At 42.8% G+C, this 15,750-nt stretch overlaps 1 protein-coding gene across 2 annotated transcripts in view; it reads left to right on the forward strand.

Annotated features, from left to right (window-relative positions):
• The window catches only part of FAM193A (family with sequence similarity 193 member A), a 123,790-nt gene that overhangs the window by 60,535 nt on the left and 47,505 nt on the right, over window positions 1-15,750 (forward strand). For both annotated transcript variants that reach the window (XM_023507682.1, XM_012812267.2), the window contains exons 11-13: window positions 432-585; window positions 684-863; window positions 7,841-8,092. In XM_023507682.1, the coding sequence (XP_023363450.1) occupies window positions 432-585; window positions 684-863; window positions 7,841-8,092 (586 nt within the window). The remainder of the gene's footprint in view (window positions 1-431; window positions 586-683; window positions 864-7,840; window positions 8,093-15,750) is intronic.

The following is a 15,750-nucleotide window of genomic DNA, read 5'->3' on the forward strand; positions in this document are numbered from 1 at the left end:
AAAAAAAAAGAAGAAGTGTCTTAAAGTTTTGTTCAACTGGCTATTTCTGAAATTTTGATGGTTAGAAAAGCAAACACTGATGATCTCAGGTGGGCATCTTACCGCTTTTAATTTTAATCAAAAATTTTGTGTGCTTGAGAGGAACAGAGAGAGGGGCTAACACAAAGCTTTGGGTCAAGTGGACTTGTAGTATCAATTGGTCTCATTAAATTTTTATGGTTTCCTTGATATTTCTCCTTGTAGAAGGTTTTGTCACTCTACCAAACAGCACAAATGTTTGTCCCTGCAAAGAGCTGTTCAGCAGTGTGTATGATGCTTACCATAATATTGTTAAAAGCAAAGGCAATGACGTGTAAAGGGAATGTTAGGGTTGGTTCCTTTGCTGCCCCTGCTCATCTCCACCTTGTGGTGACCCTCTCTGCTTATCTCAGCTGCAGTGACGATGATGATGTGGCACCACTGTCAGCTAAATTTGCTGACATTTACCCGCTGAGCAGCTATGATGATGCTGAGGTGGCGGCCAGCATGAACGGGATCCACGGCGAGGCGCACAGCGGTGGAGGAGCTGCAGCCCTGAAAGAGGAGGTATGCAGGAGTGACAGTAGGCAGCACCAGATGGTCTGACATTGATTCTTTGTGTTCTTGTTTTGAAAAGTGGAAGTTACACCAGGCTATCTTTGAAGTCCCCACAGGTGAGCAGCACCAGCAGTAGCTCTTCAGAAGCTGACGATGAAGATGCAGATGGGGAAAGTAGCGGGGAGCCCCCAGGAGCCCTGCGTGAAGATGGGCCCCCAGGAAGCAGGAGCCCCAAGGAAGAGGGGAGTAAGGTGGACAGTCCACCCCCATCTCACCCAACACAACAGGTGGGATTTTATGCTGTCAGTTTCTACTTTACCCAGGGTTCCTTTCTAAACATGAGCTTTACTGAGTGCAAGGTTATTCTGTTCCCAGTGATTTCTGAAGGTTAGAACTTGGGAGAACCAAGGCATTCTTACAGACAACTCCATTTAAATCTTATTCCTCTTTTTTTTTTTTTTTTTTGTGAGACAGAGTCTTGCTATGTCACCCTCTGTCGAGTACTCTGGCATCATAGCTCACAGCAACCTCCAACTCTTGGGCTCAAGTGATTTTCTTGCCTCAGTCTCCCAAGTAGCTGGGACTGCAGGCACCCACCACAGCGCCCAGCTATTTTAGAGTGTCTCACTCTTGCTAAGGGTGGTCTCAAACCTGTGAGCTCAGGCAGTCCACCTACCTCGGCCTCCCAGGGTACTAGGATTTACAGGCATGAGCCACCACGCCCAGCCAGTCTTATTTCTCTTGATTAAATTCATCCATCAGTCTTAATTTTGTGACACCTCATAGTAGCTCCACATATTTAGGTGACATGGAGTTTTCTTGGCTGTATAGAAGCAAAGAGAGAGTTAAAAAAAATAAAATAGTGTAATGTTAAAATTTCAGAAGATTGTTTTTGTAAGCGGAGTTTTTAATTGGTTTGATACCTATTTTTCTGTTAACCGAAGTTGAGGTTGCCTTATTATTATTATTTTTTATTATATTATCTTTGAGGTTGCCTTATTATTATCATTATTATTATTTTTTAAAAGATTCAGAGTTTTATAACACATGCTTAGTAAGCAGTTTTGAAATCAAAGAGAGAACAAGTGAAGGTCAGGGTACTTGGCTAATTAATTTATTTTAATAGGTGACACAACAGTAAGGGTGACATTGAAAGATGTACACAGAAAGGCCTTGCCCCACCCCCTTCTTCAGCATCCTTGCACCCCCAGTCCCTTGTCCCAATGATTAGTCTTAGTTATTTAAATGCAATATAAATATTTATTTTTTCCATTTTCTGAAAAATGCTGACATTAATACACACATGATTCTGTGCCTTGCTTTTTCACTTACCAGTGTATCTGTCTACACAGAGTGTACTGCCAGCCTGCCTTGTTTTATCATGTCCGTTATGTAGACATACTGAGGTTTTGTTTTTTCTTTTCAGTCCCATGTTGATGAGTACTTATGTTAATCCCCCCACCCTGGTCTGGGGGCCATTATAAACTGTTCAGTATGTAACATCTGGCATTCTGAACAGAGCTGATAGATCCCCAGGCTTGGTCACCAGCAGTGGGTTTCCTGGGTCAGAGCTCCTGGGAGTGGGGCTGGATAATGCCACGAAGGCCCGCCTTAGACCCAGAAGAGAGTGTGTCACAGGTTAGTAGGTAAGAAGTGGTAACCCCTGTGTTTTCAGTTCTCATTTCACTTTTTAATGTGTAGAGTTGAGCATCCTTTCACATACTTCAGGGCTGTTTGTTTCCTTTTCTATCTTCTTATTGAGTCATAAGAGTTCTTTATATATTGGATATAAGTCCTTTACTAAAAATATATGATTTGTTATATGTTCTCATAGTCTGCAGCATATCTGTTTTTTTATTGGTGTCTTTTAAAAAGCAAAGATTTTTAGTTTTGATGCGTTTCTGTTTTCCAATTTTTTTCTTTTATGAATCATGCTTTTTATGTCCCATCCAAGAAAACTCAGCCTGACACAAACTGTTTTCCTTAAGAAGCTTTATAATTTCATTTCTTACTCAAGTTTTGTGGTTCATTTGCCTTACTGTGTGCTTATGGTGTGAGGTCAAGGTCTAAATTCACCTTTCTGCACGTGTGGTCATCTCTTTGTCTCAGTACTTACTGTTTACCAAAAGAAAACCATCCTTTCCCTGTTGACCTGGCTTGGCCATTTTATTGAAAGTCAGTAGAGTCTAAATGCAAGGGTTTGTGTCTGGCCTGTCCATTCTGTTCATTTGATCTCTGTCCTTACCCCCATGGAAACTTGACTGTTGCTTTGTGGTCAGTTTGGAAATTGGGGTCTGCCCTCCAGCTTGGTGGACGTTTTCCAAAATTATTTAGGCCGTTGAAAATCTTTTGCATTCCCATACCAATTTTAGGTCAACTTGTCAGCTTCTACCAAAAAGCCTGTTTGGATTCCAGAAAGGATTTCATTGAGTTCCTGAATATATTTTAGAGTTCACCAGTGAAATCCTCTAGACATTATCTTTGATTTATGGGATAATACAGATCAATTTGGAAAGAATATAGTCCTGACAGAATTGAATCTTTCATTCTAAATATTATGTAATGTTTATTACACTTTCCAATTATTTAAACTATCTTTCGGCTCGGCGCCTATAGCTCAACCGGCTAAGGCGCCAGCCATGTACACCTAAGGTGGCGGGTTCGAATCCCCAGCCCGGACCTGCCAAACAACGACGGCTGCAACCAAAAAATAGCCGGGCGTTGTGGCGGGCGCCTGTTGTCCCAGCTACTCGGGAGGCGGAGGCAGGAGACTCGCTTGAGCCCAGGAGTTGGAGTTTGCTGTGAGCTGTAATGCCATGGCACTCTACCCAGGGGGACAGCTTGAGGCTCTGTCTCAAAAAAAAAAACTATCTTTCATTTCTCTCCATAGATTTTAAAAATCTCCAGTCTATGAGTCTTAAACATATTATATTCTAAAGTATTAGGTGATCTTTGATCCTGTAATACTGGCAGTTCCCAGGTTGTGAATGAGCAGGCTCTGTAGGTTTGTTCTTGAGTTGAATTTGTGTACAAGTTGGAGCAGGTACATTTACTTATAGTAGCCCTTCTTCAAAAGTGTGAGTCCTGCATCAGAGGACCTTTGAAATGTGAGGACTACCTATAAATGGTATTTTCTGATTTTGATTTCCAATTGAATTTGGCAATATAGAGAAACAAAGTGGATTGTTGTATAATCTTGTATTGAAGCAGCTTTGCTAAATTCATTTACTAATTTTCGTAGGATTGGGGTTTCTTTCTTATTTATACTTTTTTCTTTCTTTCTTTCTTTATTTATTTTTTCTTCTCAGATTGAGACAAGAGTCTTGCTTTCTCACCCAGGCTGGAGAGCAGTGGTGTCATCACAGCTCACTGCAGCCTCAAACTCCTGGGCTCAAGGAATCCTCTGCTCCAGCCTCCTAAGTAGCTAAGAGTACAGGCATGCACTGACATACCTGGCTAATTTTTTTTTTTTTTTTTTTTTGTAGAGAGGAGGGTGTTGCTCTTGCTTAGGCTGGATGGTCTGAAACTCCTGGTCTTAAGCAGTCCTCCTGCCTTGGCCTCCCACCTTCCAGAGTGGTAGGATTGATACCATGCACAGCCTATGTATTTTTCCATTAACCTCTTTTCTTCTGTGTTCTTCAGCTAGATAACCATTCTTTGTATTATGTACACTAATCATGTATAATGCACACCCACATTTTTGGCCCAAGGTTTGGTTTTTTTCTTTTGAGACAGACAGTAGAGTACTGTGACGTCACAGCTCATAGCAACCTGAAACTCTTGGGCTCAAATGATTCTCTTCTCTCAGCTTCCAGAGTAGCTGGGACTACAGGCGCCCACCATAGTGCCCAGCTATTTTTAGGAACAGGATCTCACTTCTGCTCAGGCTGGTTTCAAACCTGTGAGCTTAGGTGATCCACGTGTGTCAGCCTCACCAGAGTGCTAGGATTACAGGTGTGAGCCACTGCTCCTGGCCTCCGCAACCAGTTTCTTCTTGTCACTGTTGCACAATCTTAGGATCAGATTGCACACCTGGGCAGTGGATGGATGCTTTCTTGATTCTGCCTGTAGGTGTTAAATCATTACTATCTGACTACATCCAGGATGTCCACTGTTTCTTCATTAGGGCCTCAAAGGGCTGGTTTACTGATACATCAAGAGGCTGCAAGTGGGCTGGTTGGCCCACCAGTATTACAGCAAGTTGGGTTTCAAGTCCCCTGTGATTGCTTTTGCTGTTTGTGTAACATGGGCTTTGAAATGATCAAAAACAAGCAAAGCTGGTTTTTTAAGTAATCCTCCAGGCATTCATGACCAGGCTTTGTTAAACCAGATTTTGATGCCTTCTTCATTCATCTCCACCTAAACTCTTTTCTTTCAGAAACGTTTTTTTTTTCCTTTTCGAGATACAGTGTCAAATATAATAAAGATAATCATAGTTGGTAGTTTTTGTCCCATCCTCATAACAGGCTAGAACTACAGGGAAATGTATTTTCTCCTGTCCACTAGTTGTAATAGCCACGATTTTTGCTCCTCTGACGCCCACAGTTCTGCTGGGTAGCGCATTCCACATGAGTACAACCTCATCCATATGGGCGATTTAAGACACCTCAAAAGTTGTAAGTCTTTCAAAGATTGATAACATAAGAATTAAATTCCAAAACTTGATTCTCATAGGCTGCTGGAAGTTTGGGGGCAAGTTTTGTTTGTGTCCTCATACCTAAACTTTCTCCATAAAATTAAAGCAGCATGTAGGTGTCCCCGAGAAATCATCAGTGTTTTTCTCAGACGATCCTTTTACCCTCTTCTTGTATCATCTTGGTAGAAAGAAAGATACCAGTTTGTTGCTGCTCCGGAATCCAAGTCTTCATCTCCTGTGCCACCTCCAGACACTTTGGAGATTTCCCTGCATTGCCTTCTGTCCTGGCAACAAGATGAGCTTCCTTCGTCCTGCCCCCCAGTCTGATGACACCCTCTGTGAGGGTGCACACTGTCTCTTGGCAGCTCTCTTGGCATGCTTTTTATCACATTTAATAACCGTGTGGGCTAAAGCGTGCAATGTATAAAAACTGTTTCTATATTTTCCAATAATTTTTGTAAAAATATCAGCTAGAATGATAGCTCCTGCCTAAAGTGTATGAAAATATGTTGTCTTCATTGGCCAGAAATGCTTTTGTTGCAAATCCTAAGTTCAACACAACCAGTTACGTACATATTCCAGGGTATTATTTTACATGTGGCTATCATTGCTTTCTCAACTTAACACTTCTAATGCATAAGCATAAATTAAAATGATTCCTGTAGACACAGAATTAGTATTACCTGTATATAATTCACATCTTTATTTTTTCCTCAGAAATTTGGGCACTTGCACATTGTACATAGTATACAGCAAAATACAGTGATTTCTTTTTTTTTTTTTTTTTTGAGACAGGACCCTCAAGCTATCCCCCTGGGTAGAGTGCCATGGCATCATGCTCACAGCAACCTCCAACTCCTGGGCTCAAGCGAGTCTCCTGCCTCAGCCTCCCAAGTGGCTGGGACCACAGGCGCCCACCACAACGCCTGGCCATTTTTTGGTTGCAGCCATCATTGTTGTTTGGTGGGCCCGGGCTGGGGATTTGAACCCGCCACCTTAGGTGTATGTGGCTGGCGCCTTAACCGCTTGAGCCACAGGCGCCGAGCCAATACAGTGATTTCTATTGTTTTGTCTTAAAGTTCTTGAATTCTTTTTCTTCCATCTCAAATCTGCCTTTAAGCCCTTTTAGTGAAATTTGCATTTTAGATATTGTACTTTTTGCATCTAGAATTTTATTTCATTCCCTTTTGTAGTTTCTCTTTCTTTGTTGTTGAATTTGATCTTTGTTTTTATTTTCTCTTTAATTCTCTAAATATGCTACAGTAGCAGCTTTGACATTTTTTGTTCTAATTTAGTATCTGGACCATATAGAACCAGTTTTGACTATTTATTATTTTTTTGCATATGGGTCACGCTTTTCTTTGCATGTATGTCTCACAGTTTTTTGTTGAAAGCCGAACATTTTTAAGTTACATTGCAACTTGCATTCTGATTTTCCCCCTTGAGGGCTATCATGTTTGTTTGGGGGGGTTTTGTTTGTTTGTTTTTAGTTACCTTCCTGGGATTAATTTTATCCCCTTACATTGTGTGGCTGCAGATGTCCCAGTTCACTTATTATTTGGGGGATTTTGGCTTAACTTTTAGAGGTCTCCCCTTTGGCTGCCTAACTGACTGGTCACTGATGGTCTGAGCAGAGATTGCCTGTGTCCCTAAACCCCATAGGGGCCCTGCCCTTTCCTCCTGTGTTCAGGGCTCACTCAGCCAGTTCTCAGGCTGGCTGTGGTGGCCTCTTCCTCTGGCCTCTGAGAACTCTCCTGTGTGTGTGCTGTGGTCTCCTCACCAGTGAGAGCAGCTTAGGGAGCCTGTAGGGCTCTCAGCTCCAGGCTCTCCCTGTTGAATTTCCGTCCAGGACCCAGTCTCAAGCTGACAGAGTATGTGAGTGTGGGGGCGTTAGTTCTTTCTTCACCCTCTGCCGGGCATCAGGCTGCTCTTTTTGGCAGCAGGGCTGGTTCTCACTGGCATCTCTCTCTTGGAACTCCTGTGCCTACTCCATACTGAGGCTGGGGTGGAATGCAGGGTGTAGGCAATGGGAAGGCTCTCAGTCAAGAGGGCTGGAGTCCTGCTTTCCTCCCTGAAGTTCTAGCTGACTTATGTGAATAAGTGCTTCTCAGGGCTTTCCTTTGGCTGATTTCCAGAGCCTCAGAATGGTTGCCTCTGAGAGTTCATTCTGCCTAGCCTAAAGTACCATCTCTGCTTCATGTCAGAGAATCCCTGTGTCTGTTTAGCACCATGAGCCCTGTGGAGGATAGCCAACTGATGGCTTTGTTCTCCCCACTTTGAGCTCCCTATCTACTCATCGAGCGTCACCAGGTCCCTTGTCCTAGTCAGATTTGGGAAGTGAAATTTGCCACATCAGGCACAGGACACAGATCTGGTGGCTTCTACATGAGTGAATAACATGTGGGCACATCAGATGCACCACTTCTTTGCAGTGTCTGCAGTCCTGGGCTCTTGGGCTCTCTCCTTTCTCTGAAGGGAGGGCACTGGTCACCAAAGGATATCTAGACAAGTCCCTGTTACCTTGGCATTCACTTTGTAATTGCTCAGCAAAATGTGACTGACTTTAATTTACTTCATTCTACTCTCTGTTTACTGAATGATTTAGTGTTTTTTTCTCTTTCCTCTTAGGCTGAACAAGCTCCGAACACTTGTGAGTGTCATGTTTGTAAACAAGAAGCTTCTGGACTGACACCATCTGCAGTGACAGCTGGAGCCCTTCCTCCTGGCCACCAGTTTGTGACCCCAGAGAAGCCTGCACACCCCGCCCTGCATCTTTACCCCCACATCCACGGGCATGTGCCGCTGCACACTGTCCCACACCTGCCGCGTCCCCTCATCCACCCTACCTTGTACGCAGCACCCCCCTTTACACACAGTAAGGTAAGTTGAGGAGAAGGAACCTGAAAGCTCACTCATCACTAAGATTGCACAAGAGTGCATATCATACAAAGAGAAATCAGTAAATTGGTGACTTGCATAGGACAGCATCTGCTCTTGATAGGAAGGTCTGCAAATGTTCCCTTTCCCCATAGTCTCTTACAGTTACAGTTTTGAACCTTTACAGTTGTAAAAACAATCATTCAATACAGTCACGAAAATCATGGTTTAATTCATTCAGAATTAACTAAAGAAAAAAGGTTTTTCAGATAATGCTGCTGATAGGCTAAACTCAAGGATACTTCCACAGAAATTCAAAATTACCCATGGTCTCTGAGACCTGGCTCATTTTCTTCTAGTGATGAGTAAAATAATTTGAATATAGCACAAGTCCTCTAACATTGACCGGGCTGTAAAGGGTCTACAATGATTGTGCTTCTTCAGCATGAAAATTAACACCTTGTAGAAGTACACAAGCCTAAAGAAGGAACTCTGAGTGCCCACTGCAGACCCATTGCAGGGTCCCTACAGGTCTGGAGAGGCGGCCAGCAGGCAGATGGGAGAGGCTTCCAGAAGCCAGGTGTGCTAAGAGACTGTTTAGGAAATGGGCTGAGAAGCAGGAAAAGCATTGCTTTTTTTAAAATTGATTTCTTCTCAGAGAATCCCATAGGTGTATGTATTTAGTATCTTAGACATCCAGTGAAATTTTAGCTTCATTTCATTCTTTGGCCTTTAGCTGTGCCTCTCAAGCTATTTGTGAAGTTACTTATGTTGACTCACCTGTAATTCTGATCTTTAATTTTTTTTATGCAAGTTATTCTTGTTCAAGATTAGCTGTAATCAACCAAAAATAGATTCCCCAAACTCTAATAATTTACTTATTTAAAATAGTGACTCTTAACTGGAAGAGGAAGGGAGGACTTGTACCAAAGGGGCTTTCTGGCCCACACTTGTGGTCTTCCTACTCCCAGAGGCCCTATGCAGGGGGGTCCTTAGTGAGGTTTGTTGTGTATTTGCTGTGGAGGACCCTGGTCGGGGATTGACAGCCATGGGTTTAGAAGAGTTTAGTAGGCTCGGCACCTGTAGCTCAAGCAGCTAAGGCACCAACCACATACACCAGAGCTGGCGTGTTCGAATCCAGCCTGGACCTGCCAAACAACGACAACTAAAACCAAAAAATAGTCAGGCATTGTGGCAGGCTCCTGTAGTCCCAGCTACTTGGGAGGCTGAGGCAAGAGAATCGCTTAACCCAGGAGTTGGAGGTTGCTATGAGTTATGATGCCATGGCACTCTACCAAGGGTGACAGCTTGAGGCTCTGTCTCACAAAAAAAAATAAAGAATAGAGTTTAGTAAGTTTGTCACATTCTGATTATTATACCTAGCATGACTTTTAAGTAGATGCTTAAATTTTTGTTAGATTGAATATTACTCAGTTTGGACATTTAATGATGCCTTTATTTATAACGTGCTTTTTTTTTTTCCCTCAAGCTATCCCCCTGGGTAGAGTGCCATGGCATCACGCTCACAGCAACCTCCAACTCCTGGACTCAAGCGAGTCTCCTGCCTCAGCCTCCCAAGTAGCTGGGACTACAGGCGCCCGCCACAACGCCTGGCCTTTTTTTTTTTTTTTTTGGGTTGCAGCCATCATTGTTGTTTGGCGGGCTGGGGCTGGGGATTCGAACCCGCCACCTTAGGTGTATGCGGCTGGCGCCTTAGCTGCTTGAGCCACAGGCGCCGAGCCATAACGTGCTTTTAAGTAACATTTTTCGGTATATAGCCAAAGCCATACTGTTCTCACCATCTGCCTGGTTTATAGCCTGTATTCCTTGGCAAATGTGTAAATTTAGGAAGTTTTCAACTCCCTCTAATTAGATGAATAAGCTCTGTTCCCTAGTTGAAAGAAAGGATTGTAGAATGTTCTGTTACGTATTTGTGCTGGTGAAAGCTATTCAAGAATAGTTCCTACAAATATTCAAGTAAAGGAGTGAAATTGATAATTCTCCAAAATCTACTGAGACACTGTAGTTAAAAACATTCTTTTTCTGACTTTTGGCCTCTTCTCGGGAAGCCAGAAGTATTCTTTGTAAGAGCAAAAGGCAAAGAAAAGCATATTTTAAGAGCATCATTTATAATATCTGTTCTTTTGACACCTGTTAGACTTTAATCCTGTGATAGGTTTGAAGATTGATGGGTAGAAAGTCAAATATGGAGGTCAAGCCAAGTGTAGTGGTGTGTGTCATTAAGCCTCATTTCAGCCACTTCTGCCAGGTCTTTCACCAAGTCTTTCAAAATACTTTAGTTAAGAGTTCATTTTTATTTTGAAAAATAAAATGCACCTGGCAAAATATTTATACCTGATACGAAAATGTTTGTTTCTCTAAACAAACTTGAATCATGTAATGTATAATGCTTTAATCACACCGTGGGGATTGCTAGAGGTGCCTTCCAGGGGAGTAATAAGCCATATCAGGATAGCACAGGCTTCTCTTGAGCTGCCCTGGATGACGTTCTCCAAGGTGGTTGAGAAGCGTGATGCTCTATGCGGTGACCCGTCCCTGCCTTCCTGCTGCATGTGTCTATGTTGCTGGAGCCTTGAGAAGTTTCTCTTGTTGCCTGTAAGACATGTCACTATTGGTTGTAATTCTTCTTTTAATTTGCACTTTGGCCCTTGTGGGTAAATATTTAGTACCTGAAATACTTAGAATGATTATTATGAAAAATTTATTTTCTTGAAATTGCAAAAAACTTAAGTAGCTTTTCCTGGCCTTAAGTGATCCTCCCACGTCAGCCTCTCAAGTAGCTGGGACGAGCATCATCGTGCCTGGCTAATTTTTCTTATTTTCTTTGTAGAGACTTTGTAGGGTCTTGCTATGCTGCCCAGGCTAGCTTCAAGTGTCCTACCACCTTAGCCTCCTGATTACAGGCATGAGCTATCATGCCCCTCCTCTGTTATTTTCTGTGTGTTTGTTTTTGGGATTGGAGGTATTGTTTTTATAGCGGCCATCTAATGAGAGTGAGGTGGTGCCGCTCTGTAATTTCGGTTTGCATTTCCCTCATGTTGAACGGTGTTGCACAGCTTTTCATGTGCTTATTGGCCATTTGTAATCTTATTGGAGGATGTCTGTTCAGATTCTACGCCTACTTTTGAATCAAGTTACTTCTTTTTTGTTACTATGTTTTAGGAGTTCTCTATATACTGTATTTTGTATATTTGTCCTTTATCAGATACGTGATTTACAGATATTTTCTCCCATTTTTTGGACTGCCTGTGATGGTATCTTTTGATGCACAACATTTTCATTTTCATGAAGTCAGTTTGTCTGTTTTTTTTGTTGCCTTTACCTTTGTGGTCACATCTATTGCTAAATCCAGTGTTGTGAAGATTTTCTTTTTGTTCGAGATCTTACATTTAGATCTTTGATCCATTCTGGGTTAATTTTTATATATGGTATTAGGTGAGGGTCCAACTTCATTCTTTGGCATGTGGCTGTTCAGTTTTCCCAGCACCTTTGTTGAAGACTGTCCTCTCCCTACTGTATGGTCCTGGCACCTTTGTCAAAAAATCACTTGGCTGGCTCAGCGCCTGTGGCTCAAGTGGCTAAGGCGCCAGCCACATACACCTCAGCTGGTAGGTTCGAATCCAGCGTGGGCCCGTCAAACAACAATGATGGCTGTAACCAAAAAATAGCCAGGCATTGTGGCGGGCGCCTGTGGTCCCAGCTACTTGGGAGGCGGAGGCAGGAGCCTCACTTGAGCCCAGGAGTTGGAGGTTGCTGTGAGCTGTGATACCCACAGCACTCTACCCAGGGGGATAGCTTAAAGCTCTGTCTCAAAAAAAAAAAAAAAAAAAAAATCACTTGGCCGTATATGTCATGCAAAGGTTTATGTCCAAGCTGTCTGTTCTGCTCCCTTATTCTATGTGTCTGTCTTTGTGTCAGGACCACACTATCTTGATTTCTGCAGCTTTGTTCTGAAATCCGGAAGTGTGATTTCCCACTGTTGTTCTTTTTTCAAGATTATTTTGGCTATTCAGGGTCCTCTGAGGTTCTGTATGAATTTAGGGTTTTTCTATTTCTGCAAGAGACATCATAGGGACTTTAATAGAGATTAAATTGAATCTCTAGATCATTTTAGGTAATATGGACACTTAAAAAACTTTGAGTTTCTGTTTATTTTATATCTTTAATTTCTTTCAGCAGTGTTTTGTAGTTTTCATTGTACAAATCTTTTATTTCTTTAAGTTAATTCCTCAGTATTTCATTCTTTTTGACGCTGTTGTGAATAACATTGTTTTCATAATTTCCTTTTTGAATTATTTATTGTTGGTGTATAGAAATGCACCTGATTTTTTTTTTTTTAAAATAGCCCAATTTTATTTTTATTTTTATTTTTTTGAGACAGAGTCTCACTATGTTGCCCTTGGTAGAGTGCTGGAGTGTCACAGCTCACAGCAACTTCAAACTCTTTTTTTTTTTTTTTTTTTGAGACAGAGCCTCAAGCTGTCCCCCTGGGCAGAGTGCCGTGGCATCACAGCTCACAGCAACCTCCAACTCCTGGGCTCAAGCGAGTCCCCTGCCTCCGCCTCCCAAGCAGCTGGGACCACAGGCGCCCGCCACAACGCCCGGCTATTTCCTGGCTGCAGCCGTCATTGTTGTCTGGCGGGTCCGGGCTGGGGATTCGAACCCGCCACCCTAGGTGCACGTGGCTGGCGCCTCAGCCGGCCGAGCTATAGGCGCCGAGCCCAAACTCTTGAGATGAAGCAATTACCTTGCCTCAGCCTCCTAAGTCGCTGGGACTACAGGCGCCAGCCACAACACCCAGCTATTTTTGTGTGTGTGTGTGGTTGTTAATTATAGTTGTCACTGTTGTTTAGCAGGCCCAGGCAGGGTTCAAACCCGTTCAGACCCAGTGTATGTGGCCAACGCCCTGACCACTGAGCTACAGGTGCTGAGCCTGCAACTGAGTTTTGAATGTGGTCTTTGTATTTTGCTACTTGGCTGAATTTATTCTAACAGTTCTTTTGTGTGTGGAATCTTTAGGGTTTTCTACACATAAAAACATACCATCTGGGAACAGAAATAGTTTTATTTCCTCCTTTCCAATGTTGATGCCATTGATTTCTTTTCCTCGCCTTCTGCTCTGGGTAGAACTTTCAGTGCTAAGTTAAACAGAAGTGATGAAAGCAGCCCTCCTTGCCTTGTTCCTGATTTTCAAGGAAAAGCTTTTCATTCACTATCAAGTACAGCATTTGCTGTGGGTTTTCACATATGGCTTTTATCATGTTGAGGTACTTTCCCTCTAGTCCTAGTTTGTTGAGTGTTTTTGTCATAAGAGGGTTTTAAATTTCATCTTGTGCCTTCTCTGCATCCACAGTAGACGTCATGTGGCTTTTTCCTTTGGCCTGTTAATGTCTTTTGAGTTGATTTTGAACCATCTTTGCATTTCAAGAATGAATCCCACTTGGTCATGGTGTGTAACCCTTTGAATATCCTGCTGAATTAAGTTTGCTAGTATTTTGGTCAGGATTTTTGCATCAAATGTTATAAGTGATACTGGTCTGTAGTTTTCTTACAGTGTCTTTGGCTGTGGTATCAGAGTATTTTTGGCCACATAAAATTGAGCTGGAAAGTGTTCCTTTATCTCCATTTTTTTTTTTTTTTTTTTTTTGCAGACAGTCTCACTCCATTACCCTGGGTTGAGTGCCATGGTGTTTTTGTAGCCCACAGCAACCTCAGTCTCTTAGGCAGAAGCAGTCCTCTTGCCTCAGCCTCCCAAGTAACTGGGAGTACGGCCACCTGCCACAGCAGCTGGCCAATTTTTTTGTTTTCAGTAGAGAATGGGGTCTTGCTCTTGCTCAAGCTGATCTCAAGCTCCTGAGCTCAAGTAGTCCTCACCTCAGTGGTCCACTCTCCCAAAGTGCTAGGATTACAGGCGTGAGCTACCACCCTCTTCAGTTTTGGGGAAACCTTGAAAAGGATTAATATTAATTCTTCTTTAAATATTTGGAAGAAACGACCAGAGAAGCCATCAGATTTAACACTTCTTTGAAGTGTGGTAGTGGCCCATGCCTATAATCCTAACACTCTGGGAAGCTGAGGCAGGTGGACTGCTTGAGCAAGAGTGATACCCATCTCTAAAAACTAGCTGGGTGTTTTGGCGGGTACCTGTAGTTCCAGCTACTCAGGAAGCTGGGGCAGAGGATTAGTTGAGCCCAAGAGTTTGAGGTTGCTGTGAGCTGTGATGCCACAAAACTCTACCCAGGGCAATCAAGTGAGACTCTATCTCAAAAAAAAAAAAAAAAATTTTTTTTTTTTCTTTGTAGGGTAATTTTTTGTTACCAATTCATTCTCCTTACTAGTTACAGGTCTGTTCTGATTTTTTTGTTTCTTCATTTTTTTAGTCTTGCTGGGTTCTGTGGTTTGGGAATCGTTTTTTTTTTTTTCATTTTTTTGTATGTTATCCAGTGTGTTGGTGTGCAGTTGTTCAAAATATTTTCTGGTAATACCTTTTATTTCTGTACAATTTAGTACTAATCTCTTATTTTCCTTGTCAGTTTCACTAGAAGTTCGTCAGTTTTGTTGATCTTTTCAAAGAATCATCTTTTGGTTTTCATTGATTTTTTTTGTTTGTTTGTTTCTCTATTCTCTGTTTTCCTCAATCTCCACTCTAATCTATCATAGTCCCTTCTTTCTGCTAGCTTTGGGGTTAGTATGGTTTTTTCCCTAATACTTTAAGTTGTAAAGTTAAGTTATTGATTTAAGATCTTTTTTATTTTTTAATAGAAGCATTTATGGCTAGGCGCCTGTGGCTCAAGTGGCTAAGGTGCCAGCCACATGCACCTAAGGTGGCGGGTTCGAATCCAGCCCAGGCCCGCCAAACAACAATGATGGCTGCAACTGAAAAATAAAATAGCCAGGCGTTGTGGCGGGTGCCTGTGGTCCCAGCAACTTGGGAGGCAGAGGCAGGAGACTCACTTGAGCCCAGGAGTTGGAGGTTGCTGTGAGCTGTGCTGTCACGGCACTCTACCCAGGGGGACAGCTTGAGGCTCTGTCTCAAAAAAAAAAAAAAAAAAAAAAAAGAAGCATTTATAACTATAGTAAAATCTGTAAGTTGACCATCCAAGGAACTGTAGCAAACTGCTTAACATACAGAAGTGGTCAACACAAGGAACTAGGATTGCTGTACTATGTGTGTGCTGCATGTTGGTCTGTAAAAATTAGGTCAAGTTAGGGCGATTGTACAGAGGTGGTCAGCTGTGTAGGTTCTGTACAATGTGGGAGGTGTCACTGTGCACGTTCTACTGTACAGTGTGGGAAGTGTCACCATGCAGGCTCTACTGTACAGTGTGGGAGGTGCCAGCGTGCAGGTTCTACTGTACTGTGTGGGAGGTGTCAGCCGTGCGGGTTCTACTGTACTGTGTGGGAGGTGTCACTGTGCAGGTTCTACTGTACTGCATGGGAGGTGTCACCATGCAGGTTGTACTATACTGCGTGGGAGGTGCCAACATGCAGGTTCTACTGTACTGCATGGGAGGTGTCACCGTGCAGGTTCTACTGTACAGTGTGGGAGGTGTCACCGTGCAGGTTCTACTGAACTGCGTGGGAGGTGTCAGCTGTGCAGGTTCTACTGAACTGCGTGGGAGGTGTCAGCTGTGCAGGTT

This window comes from Otolemur garnettii, unplaced genomic scaffold, assembly GCF_000181295.1.
Source record: "Otolemur garnettii isolate 467f Iridium unplaced genomic scaffold, OtoGar3 scaffold00198, whole genome shotgun sequence".
In the NCBI taxonomy this organism is placed as follows: domain Eukaryota; kingdom Metazoa; phylum Chordata; class Mammalia; order Primates; family Galagidae; genus Otolemur; species Otolemur garnettii.